Below are 22,989 nucleotides of genomic sequence, written 5' to 3'. Positions count from 1 at the left end.
TGGGGGGTGGGAGGGATACTGGGTTCATTGGTGGTGGAGAATGGACACTGGTGGAGGGATGGGCTCTCGAACATTGCATGAGGGAAAATCAAGCACGAAAATGTGTAAACTGTAGCTGTACCTTCACTGTGACTCACTAATTAAAAAATAAAAAAATTAAAATAAATAAAATTAAATTTTAATTAGTGTGAATCACTAATTAAAAAATAAATTAATTAAAATTTAAAAAAGGAGTGTGTCTATTGTGGTAACTTAGAATTTATAACAATAAAATCAACCCAAGTGTCCAGGAGGATACGTATCCTCCTATGCTTTAGCCAGGGGAGCAAGACATGTAGTTCATTATTTTGTTGTCTTTTGTTTTATCTTGTTTTGTTTTGGGACCACACTCGGCAATGCTCATAGGTTCCTCCTGTCTCTGCACTCAGGAATTACTCCTAGCAACGTTCAGGGAAACATGTGGAATGCTGGGAATCAAACCCAGTTTGGCTACTTGCTAAGCAAGAGCTCGATCTGCTTCTTCTTGTGTGGTTCACTAATGTTCAGTTTGATTCATGTGGAGGTAAAGGATTATTAAGAGATCAAAATCTGTGTAAAATTGTTTCTTTGATATATCAAGAAATCATTCTTCCTGACTCAGGTTTATTATAATAATAAAGTAATATATAGGATTATATACACACACATATAAAGGCATTGAAAAGTGTCATTCTCTTTTGGGATTAAATGCCTGTTATAGAATTTTTTAATTAATACAGATTTTCGATCATTTTTGGTTCATTGAATAAAATGCATATGCGGGGAAGCGGGCAGAAAGATAGGACAGCTGGTAAGGTGTTCGCCTTGCATATGGCTGCTACTGGTTCAATCCCTGGCATTACATAGGGTCTTCTAAGCCCCTCCATGAGTGATCCTGGAGCACAAAGTCAGGAAAAAACAAAATAAGGTAAGGTAGATATGTCACCATGAGCCTTCTTCTTTCAGGGATACTTAATCAACTTCCAGAGTTTGTTTCTCTTCAATGTTGTTTGGGTTGGTGTTTTCGTTTTTTTTTTCTTTTCCAGACATTAGAGTATATTTCCTCAGAATAGCTTTTCTGAAATTAAATTACTACATCAAATGGTATGAATATTTTAAAGCTCCTCTTTCCAAACTAATGCTAAGTAGCTTTCCAAATGGGCCTTTATTAATTTACCTTACACTAGCAATAAATGAGAATTATAGTTGTATCCCAAGCTTAACAACTGCTAATAAGACCATATTACTTTTATTTGTGTTTATTTTATTCCTTGCCAGCTTGCGAAGTTTTTGCAAGTATTCACTTACAAAGATATGTGTTTATTTGACTATCAATTTTGTTTTGTTTTGCTTTGTTTTCAGTTCCAGTCTCACCCGCCTTCTTCACCTTTATTGTTTTATCCAGGCTCTCATGATTCATTTAGCTACTGGGTAGATGAGAAGTCCCCAGTGGGGCCTGACCAGACCCCAGCCATCAAGCGCCTTGCCAGAATCTCTTTGGTGAAGAAGCTAATGAAGAAATGGTCTGTGACCCAGAACCTGACGTTCCGGGAGCAACTCGAGGCTGGGATCCGCTACTTTGACCTGCGCGTGTCTTCCAAACCCGGGGATGATGACCAGGAAATCTACTTTATCCACGGGCTTTTTGGCATCAAGGTCCGGGACGGACTGATGGAGATTGACTCATTTCTTGAACAGCACCCCCGAGAGATTATCTTCCTGGATTTCAACCACTTCTATGCCATGGATGAGGCCCATCACAAATGCCTGGTTCTGCGGATCCAGGAGGCCTTTGGAGACAAGCTGTGTTCCGCCTGCAGTGTGGAGAGCATGACACTGCAGACCCTGTGGGAGAGGTGCCACCAGGTAGGCAGATGAGGGACGAGCTTTCAAAGGCAAGAACCAGAGTCCCTGCTTTCTCTTCTCTGGCAGCTCGGCCCACTCCGGGCAGTGTTGGCAACCTGCGAGGCAGAGAGTGTTTGGAACGGTAAACTTAAACTCACTGGTTCCTGGCATCTCAGATAACTTCAAGGGGGCCTCTGAGCTCTATTGAACTGGGATTGACACACGACAAATATTTATAATTTGCTTGGAAATTTGCCAAAAATTTAAATGAATCTGTGTGTGTGCTTAGAAATTTCCAAACATTTAAATGACTGTGTGTGTGTGTGTGTGTGTGTGTGTGTGTGTGTGTGTGTGTGCTGATGGTGATTAAATCCAGGGCCTCACGCATTCGAGGCAAGTGCTCCACCTCTGAGTCACAACCCCAGGCCACAAGCACTTTTTATATAGCTTGGTCAGAACCAGCCCAAGGCCAAATAATGAAACAGAACCAGTAGTTCCTGAATGACAAGAGCCGGGGTTCAAACATCTTTGTTGGACTCTGCCTAGCTCCCCCACTTTCTGCTCCTCTTCCAGGGCTGATGAAAATTTGGGGGGAATTTTCACAACTTGTATCTTAGATTGTGCTAATTAAGTTCTTTGTCTGTATCAAAGGACTAGCAAAATAAGAAGAACTAGAGATCTATTCTCTCTCTCGCTCTCTCTCCCTTTTTTTTTCCTTTCTTTTGTTTGTTTCTTTCTTTATTTTTTTTTTCAGTACCAGAGATCATGGGCTGGAGTCATAGCACAGCGGGTTGGGAGTTCGCCTTTCATGCAGCTGACCCGTGTTTGATTCCTCCGCCCCTCTCTGAGAACCCGGCAAGCTACCAAGAGTATCTCGCCTGCACAGCAGAGCCTGGCAAGCTACCTGTAGCGTATTGGATATGCCAAAAACAGTAACAACAAGTCTCACAATGAGAGACGTTACTGGTGCCCGCTCTAACAAATTGATGAGCAACAGGATGACAATGATAGTGACAGTGACCAGAGATCACACTCAGGGCTATCCACAGGCAACAAACGTGCTCTCCTGTTGAGATACATCCTGATTCAAGAGTGTTTGAATCTAGGATTCAAACACCCTAGGTTAAATCTGAGCACAGCTGAAGTTTATATAGACATGTTTGCTTTAAATATGATTTTATAATTTTGTACACAGAGAGTACTGTGGGTGGATTGCCGTATCGCATACTAAATTGTTTAGAAATATGCAGGAGTAGCAACATTTTTAGGAACGATAATGAGTGTGGGGAATGATTTTCTAGCCGCCTATCTAGATAGTGATGATCCATCTTTGTGTTTAAGTTTGGACCAATCTGTCACATAATTACAAGTATGCTTAAAATTGTGAAGAGATTAGAAAAAAAAGGAAGCATGTTAACCATTTGGATTCTAGGATCTCTGTGATCCTCTTCCTTTGTTAATATTTCCTGCCACTTTTCTGCTTAAAGGCTTAAAGACACCCAGAGCTGCAGTGATGGTTGAGCAGGTAAGTCACCTGCCTTGCAGGCAGTTGGCCCAGGTTAGATCCCTGGCATCCTATATCACCTTGAGCCCCGCCAGGAATGGTCTTTGGGCGGAGTCAGGAGTAAGCCCTGAATACAGCTGGGTGTGCTTCCCCCCTTCCCTGACCCCTCCCACTGCAGCCACCCCTTCTCCTCAAGCTAAAGACATCCAGAGTCATCCAGTCATCATATCATCAGCAGGTTCCCCCCTGCCCGAGTAGTGCTCTACTGGTCTACTGGCCATTAAAACTTTATGTAATGGGCAGCCTTGCATGCAATCCCCTGAATACTTTATTATCAAAATATAATAACAAGTAGAATACCACAGTTCAATCAACCTTCATTAATTCAACACGCATTTACTTCACAGTTCACAGGTATATTCTGCAACAGCTTGGCAGAATTTAGAATCTTTTTTTTTCTTTTTTCATATAAGTGAGGCGGGAGGAACTCTTTTGGTTGTGGTTTGGGGGTGGGGGGATGCTGAGTTAAACCCAACAACACTCAAGGTTTACTCTTGGCTCCTGGCTCAAGAATCACAGCTGGGTGCTGGAGCAATAGCACAGTGGCTAGGGCGTTTGCACACAGCCAACCTGGGTTCGATTCCCAGCATCCCATATTGTCCCCTGAGCACCTCCAGGAGTAATTCCTGAGTGTATGAGCCAGAAGTAACCCCTGTGCATCGCCGGGTGTGACCCAAAAAGAAAAAAAAAATCATAGCTGGCTGTGCTTGGAGGACCTTAAGCGATGCTGGGGATTGAACTCACAACAACTACCTGCAATACAAGCATCTCACTGTAGTATCTCTTGGGCCCCCAAAATAGCCCCAACCAGCCAGGTATTTGAGCACACAGTCTATTGGTTTTATTTTAGGGTCATGTGCTACAGTGCTCAGGGATCCTCTAGGGTACCAGGGAATTGAAGTCAGGTCAGGTGAGGGCAGGGCAAATGCTTTAGCCGCCGTCCTCTCTCTCTGGCCAGAGCTGGGAGAACCCTGATGTTTGTGCTGTGCTGTACAGGAGCTCATGCAAACTACCAGTTCTAATCACCCCAGGGCAGACACACCCCAGCAGTATGGTCATGTGTTAATGCATAGGAAGATAGAACATTCTTTCCATATTTTGAATATTCCTGAGGCAGATAAAATTTAAGGTTCCATTAATATGTTAAAAAAAAGTATTTAGAATCTTAATGAAAAGGTGAGACTATGGAACTCTAACAAAACAACCAATATACAATGGCAAGAAAAATGTTTCAGGTGCACTGAGTGAAGAAAGGAAGCTTATCACTGACTACCAATTGAAAAGGTACAAGGAACTTTTTAGTCAAGGACCCGTCAGAATAAGATCCGTGAAGCAGTTCAGGGAATAATCTTTTGTTTTGTTTTGGGGCCACACCTGGAGGTGTTCAGGGCTTACTCCTGGCTCTGTGCTTAGGAATCACACTCCTGAGGGTGCTTACCCCGAAACAGTGCCATATGCAGTGCCAGGAATCAAACCCGGGTCGCTTGCATGCCCGTCAATGCCAGCGCCTTCCTGAGCTCTACTCTTTCTGGCTATTAAGGAAAAAATTTTTTTTAAGAGATTCGATTTTGGTTTTGGGGGTGCGGAGCTAGGGACACGCGCAGCTGCTGTGGACTGCTTCCAGATTTATGCATGCTCGGGGGACCATGATATCAGGGGCCTGAATCCACCTTCGCCAGCACACAGAGCTTGTGCCTTTCTTGCTCTCTCTCCAGCCCAAGAAATGCGGTTTCTAATGTATTTCCAGGGAAAGATCGAACTTAAAGTGTTTTCTCTGAGAAAAATTATGCCAAGCAGGGTATGCTAAACGCAGGCCTTACCCTCTTGGGTTCCGGAGGGTAAGAGTTGGTTTGCTTGAGCAACCTCTTCTGCCAGAGTGCTCGAGAGGAGAGTGCAGTGGGCTGGAGAGTATGCTTTGCGTGGGGGAGGGCCGGGGTGGCTGTTTGGCACCACAGAGAGCCACCCCTGAGCGCTGAGCTGAGACTGGCCCCTGAGCCATGTGTGACTGCCACCCCCCAGCCCAAAGAAGAAGGCTCTTGAGGCAAAGCATAAACCCCCTGTTGTAAAATTTGTATGTTTGCAGGTTCCTCAAGGCAGATAAAGCACTTTCTTCTCATCCCCTGATGGGTGACCCATGGCCAGGCAGCACAGGAAGTGTCCCGACAAGCCCTGTGAAAGGATCACAGAGCTGACAACCCCTTCCCCACCCCCACCCCCCCCCCACACACACATCCCCTAACTTCTCATACAGTTTATTCCCAATGTTGCCCTCCTCACTTCTGGATGCCGGAGTCCCAGCTTCCCAAACTGGCCGACGATACCACCGCCGCCAGCAGGAAATCCTTCCCAATCTCCCAGGCTATCAGCTTACTGTGAGCCTGTGATTAACCTCATTAACACACGTGTTCGCTACAGACATCCTTAGCCCCCAAACATTCCTCAAAACCATTAAAAACAAGAACAGTGATGGGCCCAGTCAGCCCAGCCAGTATGTTAATGCCCATCTGCTCTACGCCCGGGTTCGGGGGCGGTTAGTCAGGCACCCCAGTCAGGAGCCAAGTGCGCCCTGGCAGCCAACTCATACGCACAGCCCTCTGAGGCTGCTGCCTGGAGGATGCTGCCCTCTGACCAACTCTCCGGGGATGGCCGTCCAGGGAATGTCCTCATGCACGCTGGACATTCCTTTGGGAAGAGACCACTGGGAATATTCCTTTGGGAATATCCTCCCTCCACCCCGCCCCAGACATAAGCTGCAGAGCTCTGAATTGGGACAATCAAAATAGCAATTCCCAGTCCCTCAGCTGCCTCTGAGAAACTAATTAATGCTGCAGAGGCCTTGCTAATTATATTCAAAAGCACCCGTCATCCTGAGAGGTCCTGCAGGAGACCGCCGTCTCCTCAGTGTCTTCCCTCCCTCAAGTGGAGCACTCCCTCCCCTCCCCTCCCAAAGTGAGCAGTTTTTTTTAGGGTCAGAGGCATCCTGGAAAGCCTGCCTAGTCCCAATTTTAATTTTTCTTTTTGGGTCACACCCAGCGATGCACAGGGGTTACTCCTGGCTCATGCACTCAGGAATCACTCCTGGCGGTGCTCCAGGGACCAGATGGGATGCTGGGAATCGAACCTGGGTGGGCCACATGCAAGGGAGACACCCTACCTGCTGTGCTATCGCTCCAGCCCCCTAGTCCCAGTGAGTTCTGTGACTTGAGCTCAGAGCCCATAAGCAGAGGAGTCATCGCTGCAGGAGACCCCGAGCCTCAGGTTCCAAGCGGGAGTGGGGAGCAGGGGGAATGGGAGAAATCCGAGCAGTGTAGATGGACGAAGAAGCCACTGACTTGTTCTCACTACCCTTTCACTATAAAATCATATACCCAGTACCTGTGAATGCCAGAGTCCCCCACGGCAGTATTGCTTCTCCCTCTGATTTTGTCACCATAGAAGCCACAGATATTTTCAGTTCGCAATTCAGTTACTGCAGGTATCTCGATACAGTGTTTATACTCATCAAAGCTGAGAATTATGGAACTTGTCACTGTCACTGTCATCTGATTTGCTCGGGTGGGCACTAGTAACGCTCCATTGTAAGACTTGTTGTTACTGATTTTGGCACACTGAATACACTACGGGTAGCTTGCTAGGCTCTGCCATGCGGGCAAGATACTCTCGGTAGCTTGCTGGGCTCTCTGAGAGGAACGGAGGAATCAAACCTGAGTCAGCCGCATGCAAGGCGAATGCCCTACTCACTGTGCTATCACTCTAATGGAACTTAAATTTACATAAAATACTTTCTGGGATATAACATGAATACACTCATATGATGACGAATTTGGTATATTGAAGATTTCTACTTCAGTGTTCTACTTCTCTGAATTTTTTTTGTAATCCTACTTTATTTCATCCATTTAATTAAAATATCTAAGAAAGGGTTCAGGATTCTTTCATACTTCCTAAAGTGTTCATAACAACAACAGCAATAAAAGGTGGGTCTCCAAAGCAGGCATGTGGTGAGTACTTTCACCTTTCGATTTTCACCTAAAATCAAAATCATATAGATTTTTCTAAAGTCACTGCACTGCACTGCATCGCACTGTTGTCCCGTTGTTCATCAGTTTGCTCCAGTAGGCATCAGTAATGTCTCCATTGTAAGATTTGTTGTTGCTGTTTTTGGCATATCGAATATGCCCCGGGTAGCTTGCCTGGCTCTGCTGTGCAGGCAAGATACTTTCGGTAGCTTGCCAGGCTCTCCAAGAGGAATGGAGGAATTGAACCCGGGTTGGCCACATGCAGGGCAAATGTTCTACCTGCTGTGCTATTGCTCCAGTCCTAAAGTCAGAAAAAAAAAATGTCAAGAGAAGGGAATAGCTCTAAAAGCTCATTCCCAGCACTCAGGAAGCCTGGATTTGAATCTGGTACTTCATGGTCTCCTGGGTACTACCAGGAGCATCCTCTGAGCACTGAGCTGGGACGAGCCTTCAAGCCCTCCTTGCTGGGTGTGACTCCCAAATATACACACATACATGTACACATATATGAAATTCTTGAGTTGTATGTATGTTTATTTTGTCCTAACAATCTATGTAAGACCAGGGAGTTAACGTACAGCCTTTACGTGAATTAATCTTCTTCTCCTTTGAACATTTCAGGTTCTTATTTTCTATCACTGTCCCTTCTACAAACAATACCCCTTCCTGTGGTCAGGGAAGAAGATTCCAGCACCCTGGGCAAATACCACCAGTGTGAACAAGCTCATCCTCTTCCTGGAGACCACTCTGAGTGAGCGGGCCCCCACCGGCTCCTTCCACGTCTCTCAAGCAATTCTCACCCCCAGAGCAAAGACCATTGCGCGAGGTTTGGTTGGTGGCCTCAAGAACACTCTGGTTCATAGGTAAGAATTTAGTTCCATTCCCAAGGTAAGATTTTGCTTTAAAAAAAAATTTTTTTAATATATCTTGATGCTCTTTCAAATTAGCAGAAGTGGAGCCATCCATATGGTATAAAGATTTTATATAACAATATGACAAAAATCCTTATATTTGCAAAACCTGTGCAAAGTTGAATGCAGTAATTGCTATGGCCAAAAGATCTGTACATAATTGCTTTCTAGCATGCATTATACTGTAAGTCTTCTTGTTAGCTGTCATATGTTGTGCATGTATTTGTACATGGATACATGTAAATACCATTGTATAAAACTCCAAGCTGAGGAAAGGATAGGTTTGAATAAAAGGGATACTTGCAAGGATAACTTTGGTTCCTGAATTCCAGAGATTTAGCATTAAAGTTCAGATAGTGAAAGATTCATGAAAATCATGCCCCATCCCAGCACGACACAGTTCACTGAGCACTGCCAGGATTGAGCCCAGAGCACAGAGCCAGGAGTCAATAGTGCGAGTCTGTGAAGAATGTCTTAGTGTGGTCCAAACACCCTTCCCGCCAAGAATAAACATATGCCCTTTCTCTTTGGCTCTGAGGCCAACTAACTTCAGACAACTAACTTCAAATGACAGCAGTTCATCTGGCATGAGTTTGGATACCGAAGGGGCAGAAATTTGGCCCTGAACCAAAACAGAAACCCAGTTAACAGTGCTGAATTTGGAGAATTTCATAAGCAAGTGTGAATGTCTGGCTTTCAGAAAGGTCTAGTATCCTGACCTTTACTTCTTTTTATGTTCCTGTGTCTACACCTCATTTCTTTGGGAAATTTGTAGTGAATTTTACTTATTTGTTTTTAGAGAGCTATCAAGTATTTAGGAGGTAGTCATTTCAAAGATTCAATGTAGTTTCTGCCTTCATCAAACTTAAAGCACTGTAGCACTATTGTCCCATTGTTCATTGATTTGCTCGAGCGGGCAGCAGTAACGTCTCCATTGTGAGACTTGTTGTTACTGTTTTTGGCATATCGAATACACCATGGGTAGCTTGCCTGGCTCTGTCATGCAGGCAGGATACTCTCGGTAGCTTGCTGGGCTCTCCGAGAGGGACGAGAGAATCGAATCCGGGTCGGCCATGTGTAAGGCAAACACCCTACCCGCTGTGCTATTGCTCCAGTCCATCAAACTTAAAAAAGTCCATCGAACTTAAAAGTCTAGAAAAAATATATATATTTATATTTGTATATATATATATATATATATATAAGTTTGGGGGCCACAGAATACCGTGGATAGGGTGCTTGCCTTGCACCTGGCTAACCTGGCTTCTATTTATGGCATCCCCGTATGGTCCCCTGAGCCTGCTAGGAATAATTCCTGGGCTCAAAAGCAGGAGTAACTCCTGAGCATTTCCGAGTGTGGTCAAACCCCCCTCCACCTCTCAGAAAAAAAAAGTAAATTTATATAAAGCAGTGTGAAAATCGCTAAAAATCTGTACAGGAAACTGCAATAAGGAGAGATAGTATTTTAAAACAAGAATAGGTTATATATGTATACTATTTTCTGAATCTAAAATACCTTCCTTCAGATGATTTTATTTGATTCTTAAACTAAGCCTGCCTCTGGAAAGGTACATTGTCTAGAACACATTTTTTTTTGGGGTCACACTCAGCGATGCACAGGGGTTACTCCTGGCTCATGCACTCAGGAATTACTCCTGGCGGTGCTAGGGGGACCATATGGGATGAATTGAACCCGTGTTGGCCGCATGCAAGGCAAACACCCTACCCGTTGTGCTATTGCTCTAGCCCCTAGAACACATTATTGTCTGTATTTATGATGGGGTTTAGTGAGGCTTAGTGGCCCAAGTCAGCTTGACTAATAAGAGACAATTATATGTATCAATTTTGGACTCCTGATTATTGGTCCATTGACTTCTCCATGCACACACTGATTTGGATATGACATAGTTCACATCCCAGGTTTTCCATTCCTTCAACCTGTAATTGTCATTCTAATACCCGAATCAAGCCAAATCTTAACTAGTTACAAATGAACCCAGGAGGCCAAATGATTTTCTTACTTGTAAATTCCTAGAACTTTAATCTGACTTCAAATGAAGCTTAGGGCTCTTTTTTTCTACACTTCCAGGTAGCAGGTGCCCCAAACCCAGGCTTCCTCGCATGCCAGATTCCTGGCTCCCTGGGAGAACGTGGCAAACTATGATTTTAGAAAGACTCTAGGGTGCTTCAGGCCCTGTTTGTCACCAGACCTGTACAGAGGGTGTGGTGTGCATTCCAAAGCCTGCATTCCAAAGTTGATAACTGAAGGGAGAAATTCAGCTTTGGTCAGGAGTTTGCTCCCTTGGGGTGCCAGGAAGACAGTCCAGATGGGAAAGTCCTTGCCTTGCGCGACACCTCCCCCTGAGCACCGCCGGGCGTGATCCCTCAGCCCAGCTGAGTATGGCCATAAAAACAAAACAACCACAATAAAGCGCTTGTTTCTCCAGGGGGTTAGAGAGATAGTAAAGAAGGTAAGGTGCTTGCCTTGCATGTGACCACCCCCATTCAGTCCCCCGAGCACTTCTAGGAGTGTGCCCTGAGCACAGCTGGGTGCGGCTCACTGCACACACACAAAAATGTGTTCCTGCAAGCCAGAAGGACATGTGAGTGATTGTCATTTCCTCCAGACAGGCATTGGGAAAGAAGGGGTATTCATAGGTCTTCCCCTGAAGTACTAATGCCAGAATATCTAGCTTGGAGGGGTGCCATCAAACTTGCCCTGGTCACTTTATCAGCTCAGCCTAAAAGTGGAAATCAAGGTATATTTTTCTATAAATGTACGGCAGGGGTTGAAGGGGTGGAGGGGGTGGTTACAGCAAATGATTAATTCCCAGGCCATAGAGATGGTGAAGGCGGGCACTTGGTCATGTGAGACTGAAGTACCTGCAATGCCGAGTCCAGAGCACTCCTGATGGTCCCTTGAGCACCACCAGGGGTCACACCTGAGTGCACAGTTAGAAAATAGCTTCTAAGCACTGCTGGTGAGGCCCACCCCCCTCACTCCCAATTTTCCATGAAAGCTTTAAGTAACTGCGACTTATTCCCCTTGGTTCATCACCTTACAAAGAATCATGGCAGATCCAGCATTCCTGACTAAATGTCTATAGTCATTTTCCACGCAAAATTTATGGCAGATTTTCAGAAAACTTGCTCTCTCACAGAACTCAAATGCACACAACTCTTGCTTGAGTCTGAGGAGAAAGTACCCATGGGATCTTGCAAAGAAGTCAAGGGTTGAAAGTTGAGGTCTGAGAATGAAACTGGACTTGATCCTGCTTAAGGCCTTTGTGTCCCCCTAAAGTTTAGAAACTGAAGTACCCAGGATGCCAGTCTCAGAAATGAGACAGTATTTAACTATAGTCTTTAACAGTGTACTTCAATTAAAGCAAAACCATCACATGCACCTTATCCAGTATGACTGGCATCCTTCTAAGAGAATAGCATAGAGAGACACAAAAGATCCTGCACCACGGAAGGAAGACCATGTGTGAGCTTTTGGAGAAGGCGACCATCTACAAGTCAAGGAGAGGTGCCCCGGGAGAACAGCTTTCAGAACAGAGAGAAAGTTACTTACTTCTGGTTTTTTTTGGGGGGGATGCTGGGGGGCAAGGGCCCGTTGTGTGGTATTTTGTTATGGTGGTTCTAGCATACTAACATAGTCCTTAACAATACAGTGGCCTTGGATAAGTTCTATGAGGTCTCTAAGCTGTGTTTTTTTTCTACCAGTTAAGTAGAATTTGTAATACCACACAAGATTACAGAGCCTTAGAAAAGGTATGCCCCAGACAGCCAACCAGGGTTCAATCCTGGTATCCCATATGGTCCAAGCCCCGCCAGGACTGATCCTGGGGTGCAGCCAGGAGAAAGCCCTGAGCATGTCCCTGAATATGGCCCCCCAAAAAACAAACAAACAAAAAAGGACCCTAGAAAATCCCACAACCTTATAAAGAATTTAAGTTTCTTGAGGGATAATTGAAGTCTGACCTTTCTCCAACATTATTTGATAAAATTTGTTGTTAGATGATGTTCAAGTAGTGAAGTAAACATTAAATTTTAAAGATGTTAATAGAATTATGTTATCACTAAATTTATGGTCGAAATAAAATGATAGGGGCTGGAGCGATAGCACAGAGGGTAGGGCATTTGCCTTGCATGCAGCCGACCCGGGTTCGAATCCCAGCATCCCATATGGTCCCCTGAGCAGCGCCAGGGATAATTCCTGAGTGCAGAGCCAGGAGTAACCCCTGAGCATTGTCGGATGTGACCCAAAAAGAAAAAAAAAGAAAAAAGAAATAAAATGATAGGGAAAGAATCTGACACTTCAGTAACTGGCAATGGGAAAAATTATTTTTCACATTCAAAGTTTACCTGCAAATAAAAATTTAAGGCAAAAAAAAAAAGAGAGAAAGAAAAGGTGTGCACCAGCCTGTGCACCAAGCACAGGGCACAGAATGGGCATTCCAAATCTATCTGGGAAGAAACTCAAGTAGACTCTCCTTCCTTCTCAGCCAGCCAAAAAGCCGAAAGGAACTTTCTGATCTGCTGCTCTTCCACCACCTCCTCCCCCACCCCACTTTATTTAAGCCCTGTGGTTTATAAGGTTGTTCATAATGGTTTGTTACAATCATCCGATATTCTAACAGTACACCGCCACTGTCACCCATTGTCAGCATTTTCCCCCTCGAGCCTGCCCCCATAGCAGGCCCACAATAGTTTATTTTTATATTGTGTGTTACCATTAAATGGCAAACAAAATGATCAAAAACTATTTCCACTGAAGAAAATTTGTGAAAATTGTTGTATCTCACCAGGGAGACATTGTGTCTTGTCTAAGGGTTTCCTATGCTGTTGTTGCAAGCGAAGCCTTCTGAGTTCATATTTTTGTTCATTGTGATTGGGTTGGCTTCTGTGTCCAACCTACTGCTCTAAAGACTGTGGAATTTGGCGCCTGGTGGAGCTCAAGTCACCATATGCCCCAGGCCACTGCACACGTTGTTGTTCATTTGGGTAAATGTCAGGAATTAGGAAAAGAAAGTGACCCTTTCACCATGGTTTCTACAGGTCCCTTTCTTTGTGCGTAACCCCGGCTATTTGAAAAAGGTTGACACATGTAACCTGAAGCTGACACAGAGCTCTTGGTCACCTGAGACGACAGGTGCAGGCTCTCCCCTCAATTCCCTTCTCAGTCTCTGGGTCCCCTAGGTTTCCCCTGACAGGAACCCGCTGAAGCGACGGCCAGGCCTTGGTTCTCACTTCCCCGTCACGACCAGAAGGTGGCGCCTGCATTTCATATTTAAACACTGAAGAGCAGATTTATTCTTTTTTTTTTTCCCCCTTCCTTTCCTCTTTTCCATTTCCATTTTTGTGTCATACCATGAGGTGTTTAGGATCTTCATCAGGCTCAGGGATGGCTCCTGGTAGTGCTCAGACCAAAAGGTACTTGGGGTGAAACCCTGGCCGTTAGTGTACAGTGCACATGTCACTCAGCTGGGGTGGCTCTCTATGCCCTGAACGGATATTTTCTAAGTCTTGACTGCCTCATGCTTACAACTGCCAAGACCTTCAGTGGGTCTCTGAGTATTCTTCACTGTTTTCTCCAGAGAAGATCTAGACCCTCTCTGCAGGCCTGTATGTTTAGGCTGCAGTATTTTTGTCACTTAAGCAGCTGTCTAATTATTTTAGGAAAGTTTCATAATTTCCCTGAAATTAAGGTGACACTGGTTATACTCTAACATTTGCTATCCTTTCTTCTGTGCAAAAATCTTCCATGGTAGTTAGGAGATATAGTTCAGGGGACTATGTATAGATTCACTGTATCACTGTCATCCCGTTGTTCATCGATTTGCTCGAGTGGGAGCCAGTAACGTCTCCATTTCCCTGAGATTTTTTTTCTGAGTAGATTTATTTATTTATTTATTTATTTTTAAATTTTTTATTAGTGAATTACTGTGAGGTACAGTTACAGACTTTCAACTTTCCATGCTTGTCTTTCAGTCATACAATGCTTGAGTACCCATCTCTCCACCAGTGTCCATTCTCTACCACCGATGATCCCAGTACCCTCCCACCCTCCAGCCCATTCCTCCCCCGACTCCACTCCACCTCTGTGGCAGGGCATTCCCTTTGGTTCTCTCTCTCCTTTTGGGTGTTGTGGTTTGCAATAAAGGTATTAAGTGGCCATCGTGTTTGGTTTATAGTCTACTTTCAGCGGGAATCTCCCATCCCCAGTGATTCCTCAAACCACACTTTACCTAGTGTTCCCTTCTCTGTCTGAGCTGCCTTTTTCTCCAGCATATGAGGCCAGCTTCCAGGCCATGTAGCCAACCTCCTGGTACTTATCTCTACTATTCTTGGGTGCTAGTCTCCCATCCTGTTACTTTATATTCCACAAATGAGTGCAATCTTTCTATGTCTGTCTCTATATTTCTGACTCATTTCACTTAGTGTGATACTTTCCATGTCGATCCACATATATGCACAGGTCACGACTTCATCTTTTCTAACAGCTGCATAGTATTCCATTGTGTAGATGTACCAAAGTTTCTTTAACCAGTCATCTGTTCTCAGGCACTTGGGTTTTTTTCCAGATTCTGGCTATTTTAAGCAGTGCTACAACAAACATTCAAATGCAGATGTCATTTCGACCATACTTTTTTGCCTCTCTGGGATATATTCCCAGGAGTGGTATGGCTGGGTCAAATGGGAGCTCCATTTCTAATTTTTTGAGAAGTGTCCATACTGTTTTCCAAAAGAGCTAAACCAGTCGGCATTCCCACCAGCAGTGTAGGAGAGTCCCTTTCTCCCCACGTCCACACCAGCACCAGTTGCTTTAGTTCTTTTGGATGTGTGCCAGTCTCTGTGGTGTGAGGTGGTATCTCATAGTTGTTTTGATCTGCATCTCCTGATGATTAGTGATGAAGAGCATTTTTTCATGTTGGCTGGCCCCTCATGAACAGCCTGCCCCTGCCATCTGGCCCTGCCCACCAGGTCAGCAAAACCATAGCACAGCCACTAACGTGACCGTGCACGACACTGTCCCTCGCCCTTACATATTCCACATGGAACACATGGCGGCCCTTTATCCTGCATGCATGCTGAAACAGTGTGGCGACCCTCAACCATATTGCACTAGTATATACTCAACCCTAATTCCAATTCCCATCCCCACAAACATCCAAAGGTAGCAGTGGGAGCTCTCCTCAAACCCCAAGCTATGGGTCAGCGATGTTGCACACCTCCAGGGCCGGCATAAGAAACTAAACAATTAGGCTTAAACACGGATTTCACTTGTCTCTGTGTTTCTTTGCTCACTTCTTTCTACTTGGGAGAAGCCTGTGTTCTCTCTTGAACCCGTGCTTCCCTTTCTTTCCCCTCACATCTTTCTACATAAGTTTCAATAAAGACAATCTTGCCAAAGGAAAAAAATCTTAAAAGTACAATGATAAAATAAATTATTGTGTCCCCATCAAGGATATTAAAGCTTGAATAGACACATTTCTTGGGGGCGGACCCTTCCTTGTGTTTTTATTGACATAGTTTTGTGGCTTGAGAAAAATGTTCTGATTCTGTTTCTGTAGGGGGATCCTTCTAAACGTGAGTCTGTCTTCTCTGTGTAGGAATCTCCCTGCCATCCTGGATTGGGTGAGAACTCAGAAGCCTGGAGCTATGGGCGTCAACATCATCACATCTGATTTTGTGGATCTCGTGGACTTTGCCACAACTGTTATTGAGTTGAACGACCTCCTGCAGGAGAATAGAGCTTTGGCTAAATGCTGATTTAATTTTTTTTTTTTAATTTTAACTTCATGCTGAATCTGTTGATGCAGGGTAGAGTTCTGAAGTGTTTCCCGTTAGGATGCCCCTGGGCAGTAAATGGCACAGCAAGAAGAGGAGGGCATTTTTTTTCCGTCCTTGCTCACAGGGCCATGTGGATAAAATTACAAGCCTTTAAATTGCATTCTTTTCCCAAATGAGACTTTTATACCAGCCTAAGTCCAAGGGAAGAAAGCATGTTTTGTGTGACAAAGATAAAACTATTCCCAATGGCTTATGATGCTGAATGTAATATGGAAGAGTCTCCAAGTTCTACTGGGGCCTTAATTGCCCCCTTTGATTCAAATCCCTTATTGGACTCCAGAGGGGTCCAGTGTGTTTGAGCCTAGGAGGAGGCTAGAGCAGAAAGGTGTTTCTGGTCAAAAGAATGACTCATTGCAGTTGTGTACGGCCCCACGTGGTAGTTCCAACACCAACCTGGTATTGTGAAGGGGGAAAATATTAAGCCCCTCTTCTCTCTAGGATGTTGAGTGTCACTGCTTTTTCACTGAGAGATTTAAGGCTTATTTATCACCTCGGTATTTCAGTCACAAGCTGTTCTGAGCTTCGGCTGATCACCTGAACTCTTTAGATGAATAATGCCTATTGTCATCGGGATCAGAAGTGTGGTTCCCAGGTTTTTCAACTTGGATTCCTCTCTATTTCTTTTGGCCCAGTCTTAAAAGAAACAGATGGGAGGTGTTTCCAGAATGGGGCCCCACCAGACATAGACATGCATGTTTGTTGCATGCCAGATTTTTTTATTATTTTTTTTTATTTGAATTCTGTAGCTTTTCCCAAAATGGCTGCCAGGTGAGCACCTGCGTCATTTTGGCAAAGTCCTCTCTGAAGTGGGATTTGCATGCCAGATGTTGGAACTGTATTTTTTGTTGTTGCTGTTGTTGTTGTTGTTGTCGTCTGCTTAGGACTTGGGTCTGTGCTAACGGAAGACACCTTGTCCGTGACACCATGGACGCAGACACAGGATGCATGGGCGAGTGCAATGGATTGAAGGAGGAAGCTCCAAGTGGGTCTGGAGCCATGCTGTAACTCCTTGGAAACAAGACTACCTCGGGGATATTTAGGATGATGCGTGTCATCGAGAACTCCCAGTATGGGAACATTTCCAGTTCGTGTCTTGACTGTTCTACTTCCTGCTGGTTGTTTTCGGCCCCTGATCACCATTGCATGCGGGTTTTGAAACTCAAGAGGGGATTTTATTTTTTGATCGATAAGAGGTGTTTATCTTTAAAGAGCCCTCTTACGGTTTTGTTTGTTGTTTACTTACTTGTTCATTTATTTATAGATTAAGTAACTTCAGTGCTTCTTACCTCAAGAGCACTCACAAAGGAGCTTCCAGAACTGCTCAGACCTAGGCCAGCAGCTTCCCTGGCCTTCTTCTTGACAGGACCATGCATCTCAGGACTGTGAGTGACCTTCGAATCTGCTGTATGCCCCAGCTTTCACCCAACATGTGGGGAATGCGAGCATGAGTGTGATCCAGATCTGAGAAGTCGCTGCCAAGCCATGCGCAGGGCACAAGATGAAATGGGTCATGGAGAACACTCAGTTCTTCAGGAAGATCCTCTACAAAGACGGTGGCAAACACAGGAACTCCAGGGGGAACTGGGCATGGGAGCGTGTGTCGCCCGGCTGCACCTCGGAACTGTCTGTCTGCACATCCCCCAAGGAAGTGTCAGCTTCTGCATTCTTCAGGAGGAAAGAGAAACTGGGTGTCCCTGGACAGATGTGTGCATTGATAAAAAAAATCCTTGGATGATCTGCCAGCAGCTTTCCGTTCCGCTCCTTTCACCCTCATAGCTGAATTTTGTATATCATCTGCACTGGTATGGGAGGACAGGGTCATCCAATATGAACTACTAGGAGCGTAGGCACACACACCTCTTCTCTCCTGCCCCTGCCCCAACTCTAGGTCTTCCAGCCACTTTTTTCTGTAAAGTAAAGAAGGACTCTGATCATTAGCTTCCATACCTTGAGGAGGTCACAACACAAATTCCACTGAGAAAATCTGGTTTAGCTTTTCCTTTTGCTTGCCTTTGAGCCCATTCCCAGAGTTTCTAGAAGTTTATCACTGGATTTATTTAAGGGTTGACTCTGGAAAGGAGTTCTTTATTTTTTTTTTATTTTATTTTTTTTTTAATTTTTGAGTCACACCCAGCGATGCTCAGGGGTTACTCCTGGCTCTGCACTCAGGAATTACTCCTGGCGGTGCTCAGGGGAACAGATGGGATGCTGGGAATCGAACCCGGGCCGGCCGCATGCAAGGCAAACACCCTACCCGCTGTGCTATCGATCCAGCCCCTGGAAAGGAGTTCTTTAAGTCCTGTTATTAAACTCCAGTGACAAATCCCTGCCCTCCCCTCAGGGGACTATTGGTGTTGGTATTGTTTTCCTTGGGGCTTCTTTTTAATTCTGGCACAGTTGCTAGGGACGAGGTTATTTCCTTTCTCTTAACTCTTTGTTACTTGGCACAGAGATAAGGAGGCAAGAGGAGAATTCTTCTGCTCTGTTTTCTTGAAGCCTCAGCTTTGTCCAGGTGCTTGGTGCTATGATGCCAGGTGTGCTGACTAAGTATCTATTCTTGATACCCGTCACACCCAAGGGCTGTTGACTGTTCAGTGAAATGTTTACTTGATTTTCTCCTTTATTTTAAACTACAAACTTTTACTTCACGCGGGTTGTAACACTACGTGTACCTCAGTGTTTGTATGGTAAGAGATGTCTGAGAAGCATGACTCAAAAGCACAGGAAATGGTACCCGGGTCACATGTATGAAGTTCTGCTCTTTGTGGCAAGTGCAGTGCTCATCCATTCGTGCTACTTTGGCTTACCAACCTGGCTTGCGTTTTGGAATTCTGCACAGGAGTTCTGGGAGGTAGGTGAGGGTTATTTATAATTTCCCCTTGGTAAAGACTCTATTAGAAAAAAACTTATGTTTCCCCAAACTGTTGCTTGCCAGATCGTAAAGGATATTTGTGCTCTGTTCCTTGTTCTAAAACCAGGCAGAAGAACTCCAGTGATGGGTCAAAGGGAAAATAGACTTTTGGTCTGTGACTAATTCTTTAACTGCCCACAACAAAAACAGTGTCCAACCATATCACTTTTTCTTACAAGTTTTAGGGACCTCTCGGATCATACTTGCTCATAATTTACTTCACGAAAAGGACTGCTTGATTGAGCCAAAGAAGACTTCAGTTTTATAGGATTTGGGGCCATATTTATTCTGTAATATATGCTGAGTTTTTTCATGAGCATCTTGGACCTTTTTCCACCTGGTCACATTTCTGTGATTCTGTGACAAACCATTACTGGTTCCCCTTAGACTAGAGGGATTATAAGGACCTTAAACTTGAGGTTTATTAGAAGTACCACTTCAGTCTTTTATGGATACAGAAGACATTCTTAGGAATGGGGAGAGATATCAATAGAAATGAGTAATAAATTATTGACAGTTAAAATCTAAATTAGTTGCAGGTCTAAGAGGACTATGCAAAAAATAAACAAAATACTATTACTGTATTTGACACTACAGTCATTAAGTTTGTTTTTCTTTGTGATAATCCCCTGATTTTTTTAGAAGTATTATGACACAGTTGAAGTCCAGGGCTTTCTGTAAATTCAAAGAAAAGCACAAGATCTAAACCCAGGTAATAAAAATCCTAATCTATCTTTCATGATCTCATACGGACATCAAAATATTGTGTTTTTATTCAAGAATACTATGTAACAGAACATTCTAGAATTAAATGCAGTTTTGTAGGATGTCAGGATATTCTGTTTCTGTTGCTGTTTTTCTGAATCTTACCATAGGAAAATGTTCCCCAAAGATGCACAATTAGAGTGTCTACAAGGCTCAACACTAAGCTATAGCTGGGGGAACAGAATAACTACAGAAACAGAATATCTCTCCCTTGGAAGCACAAACTCTACCCCAAAACCTGTCCATCTTACAGATGTAGTTCCTGCACTGGTGAATTTTTGTGATTTTTGAATTTACTGAACATTTTAACTGCTAAATTCTAGGAATCAGAATGGGCTCATAAATGGGGCTCTACTCTAAGGTCCCTCCCCGTGGCTGATAAATGATCCTGTGCTAAATCTGCCTTGCTTCTTTCACTTAGAATAAAGATGCTGTCTGCTGCTTTCATGCTGGGTGGCTTGCAGTCTTGGCCCACCAGCAGCTTCCCCCGAAGTGATAGGTGGCTTGCATTTAGGTTTAATGCCTTATGCTCCAGGGTTATGCACACGTGGTCTCTCTTCCTCCTGAAGACATGCTGCCTGGGCTCATTTCTCAAATGTAGGATGACAGAACTTGGCCAATAGTGGCACCATCAGCAATCCATATAATGACAGGGGTAGGACTGAAAGAAATCTACCTATCCATTTGCAGGTGAACTCTGTTGAGGTGGGCCTTCCCAAATACATGCTAGCCTTGATATTCTGAGACAAAATGAATAGGAAGTGATAATAGCAGACATCCAAACTGACAGTTGGTTTGTACTGCATAGGCCATGGTCTGCTCTCAGATTTCACATCTCTCCAATACACCTCAATGCTGTGTCTCAAACTGCTTCCTAGTGTCTGCCACCATAGCTTTGTCACTCACAGATGTTACCTTGGACCACAGGTATGAACAGATGGGATAAGGGATTCAGCTGGAAATTCCTTCTATTCCAGGTGATGCTGAAAATCTCTCTACTGCCCTGAGAGACTCACCGTCTTATCCTCAGAATTCCTCCAGCTTGCTACTAAAAATAGTGACATTAAAACTACCCTGTATCTGTATTGTCCTAGCCCAGAATGCACTGAAAGAATACTACTGATGTTAGAGAAATACTACCATTAGAGACACTACAGAAATAGTGTAAGGTAACTTTCTATACTGTGGTGGATATAATGTTCTTAACTTTTTTTTTCAGTAAAAGTTTTCTTAGGACTTTTCAAAATCCTTTACAAATTACATCGTTTTGATAAAAAATACTTTCTCTTTTTCAGGAATTCCACACTATAGTCTTATTAAACCATCCCATCAACAATCCATAGATATTTTCTATCTCTGTTCTTTCCCTCTCAGTCAAAAATAGCCCTTTCCACTCTTATCTCGTGCCCGTCTTTTTTCTTCTGTTGATTCCTGTCAAGCACAGAATACTGATAATGCCTACTGTAAAATGCACAACTATTCAATCATGTCCAAAGGCACTGGTTTGGCTTGGCGTATTTGGTTTTGACTGCACTCGGGAGTCACTTCTGGCAGTGCTGGGGGGAACATACGGATGCTGGGGATTGCAAGGCAAACACCCTCCCTACTGTCCTATTGCTCTGGCCCCACCACATGCATTCTTATCACAGTGCTTTTGGACCCTCACTCTTCTCAATGTGTTATTCTGTCCCCAGAACAGACACACACACACTCCCTCCCAGTGACTAGAACTATCCCTAATTAGAGTTCAGAACTTGGGGTCAGCACTTCACCCAAATAGCAGGGCCTTGCTCACAACCTTTGAGCCCAGTGAGAAGCACAGCACTTTGCGAAGTCAAATAGACCTTTCGGAGCTTTGTACATTTTCAATTTTGCATAGAGCCAATGTGAGAAATCTTAAGACATATTCTAAACACAGTGGTATCTTGCTGCTATTATCAATTTATATAGTCCAGTATTAATAAGTATACATGCAGATTCTGTATGCGTTATTTGAATTGTGTGTATGACAACTGTAATACTTAACCTCACTAATTAGCAATTAGAAAATAAGTCTTGGTCAATTCTGATGATACGTGAATATGGTAAATGCTCCTCTGGATATTATATTTTGTTCTCTATGCTTGTTTTGTATGACAAAGCATGTTGTTCTAAAAAGAAATGATAGCAGATTATACCAATTTTAAGGTTAGAATTACAATTTTTCATATATGCTGCTTGACAAACTCTAAAGTGTATTTTGTGACATAATTATCTTATGCTACACACTTCACTTTGCTTTCACTACCCTAAGAAATAATTGTTTAGATATATCACTTCTTTCTTGCAACCTGGATTAAACTGCTTACTTCAACCTAAAATCTTGTAAGGCCAAAATTACCTCATTTTAACTGTGAAAATGTTAAGAATATATTATTACATTGATGTCTTCTCTTGTACTTGACTTGAACTGCCTATATAAGATTAAGTCTAATAATAATAAAACATTGGCAAACACTTCATTTGTATGTATACTTTATTGTCCCGTTTTGAATTTTGTTTTAAAGGGTTATAAACTAGCCATGATTGAAAACACCTTAATCAAACATGCCTGCAATATCAAAATGAGTTGTTCGCAAAATGCTCACACAGCCTGCACCCATGCTTTTCTATGCTTTATGCTCAGGACATCAGCCATGTGTTAAGCTTAGCCAGACCTACTGACATATGGATTCTCATCTGGCCACTGTTTTTCCAGCCCTTGCTTCTGTTAGTGATTGCCAAGTGCCCAAAAGTGGAACAGTGTAGAGATTTTGTATTTGTAAGCACAAAAAGCATATAAAAATAAACTTAAAATTTCTGTTGGGCATGAAGATTCCAATATTTGTTTATTCCTTATTTCTTTGCGCAGACAGAAATCACTTTATCATAGCACCTTTCCCTTTCTTGCTGTATCCTTTATAAAAATAATAGGTTGAGGTAAAAGCCTTACATCAGAGATCAAATTAATTCTAAGTAATCACTTATGTCATGTAGTTGAATGTTAAAACAAGTAAATTGTGATAATTATATGTGTGACCAATTCACTCTAACAATTGGAGAACATAGTAGCTAGAATAT

At 43.5% G+C, this 22,989-nt stretch overlaps 1 protein-coding gene across 1 annotated transcript in view; it reads left to right on the top strand.

The window, feature by feature from the left end:
- Nucleotides 1-22,736, top strand: part of PLCXD2 (phosphatidylinositol specific phospholipase C X domain containing 2) — a 62,214-nt gene extending 39,478 nt beyond the window's left edge. The window contains exons 2-4 of the mRNA XM_055126019.1: nucleotides 1,424-1,884; nucleotides 8,068-8,309; nucleotides 15,974-22,736. Of these exons, the coding sequence (XP_054981994.1) occupies nucleotides 1,424-1,884; nucleotides 8,068-8,309; nucleotides 15,974-16,133 (863 nt within the window). The 3' untranslated portion in view covers nucleotides 16,134-22,736. The remainder of the gene's footprint in view (nucleotides 1-1,423; nucleotides 1,885-8,067; nucleotides 8,310-15,973) is intronic.
- Nucleotides 22,737-22,989: the final 253 nt, after the last annotated feature.

The sequence above is a fragment of the Sorex araneus genome, chromosome 2, assembly GCF_027595985.1.
Source record: "Sorex araneus isolate mSorAra2 chromosome 2, mSorAra2.pri, whole genome shotgun sequence".
Classification (NCBI taxonomy): domain Eukaryota; kingdom Metazoa; phylum Chordata; class Mammalia; order Eulipotyphla; family Soricidae; genus Sorex; species Sorex araneus.
Note: the sequence above shows the minus strand (reverse complement) of the source record. Positions and strands in the feature narration are given on the sequence as shown.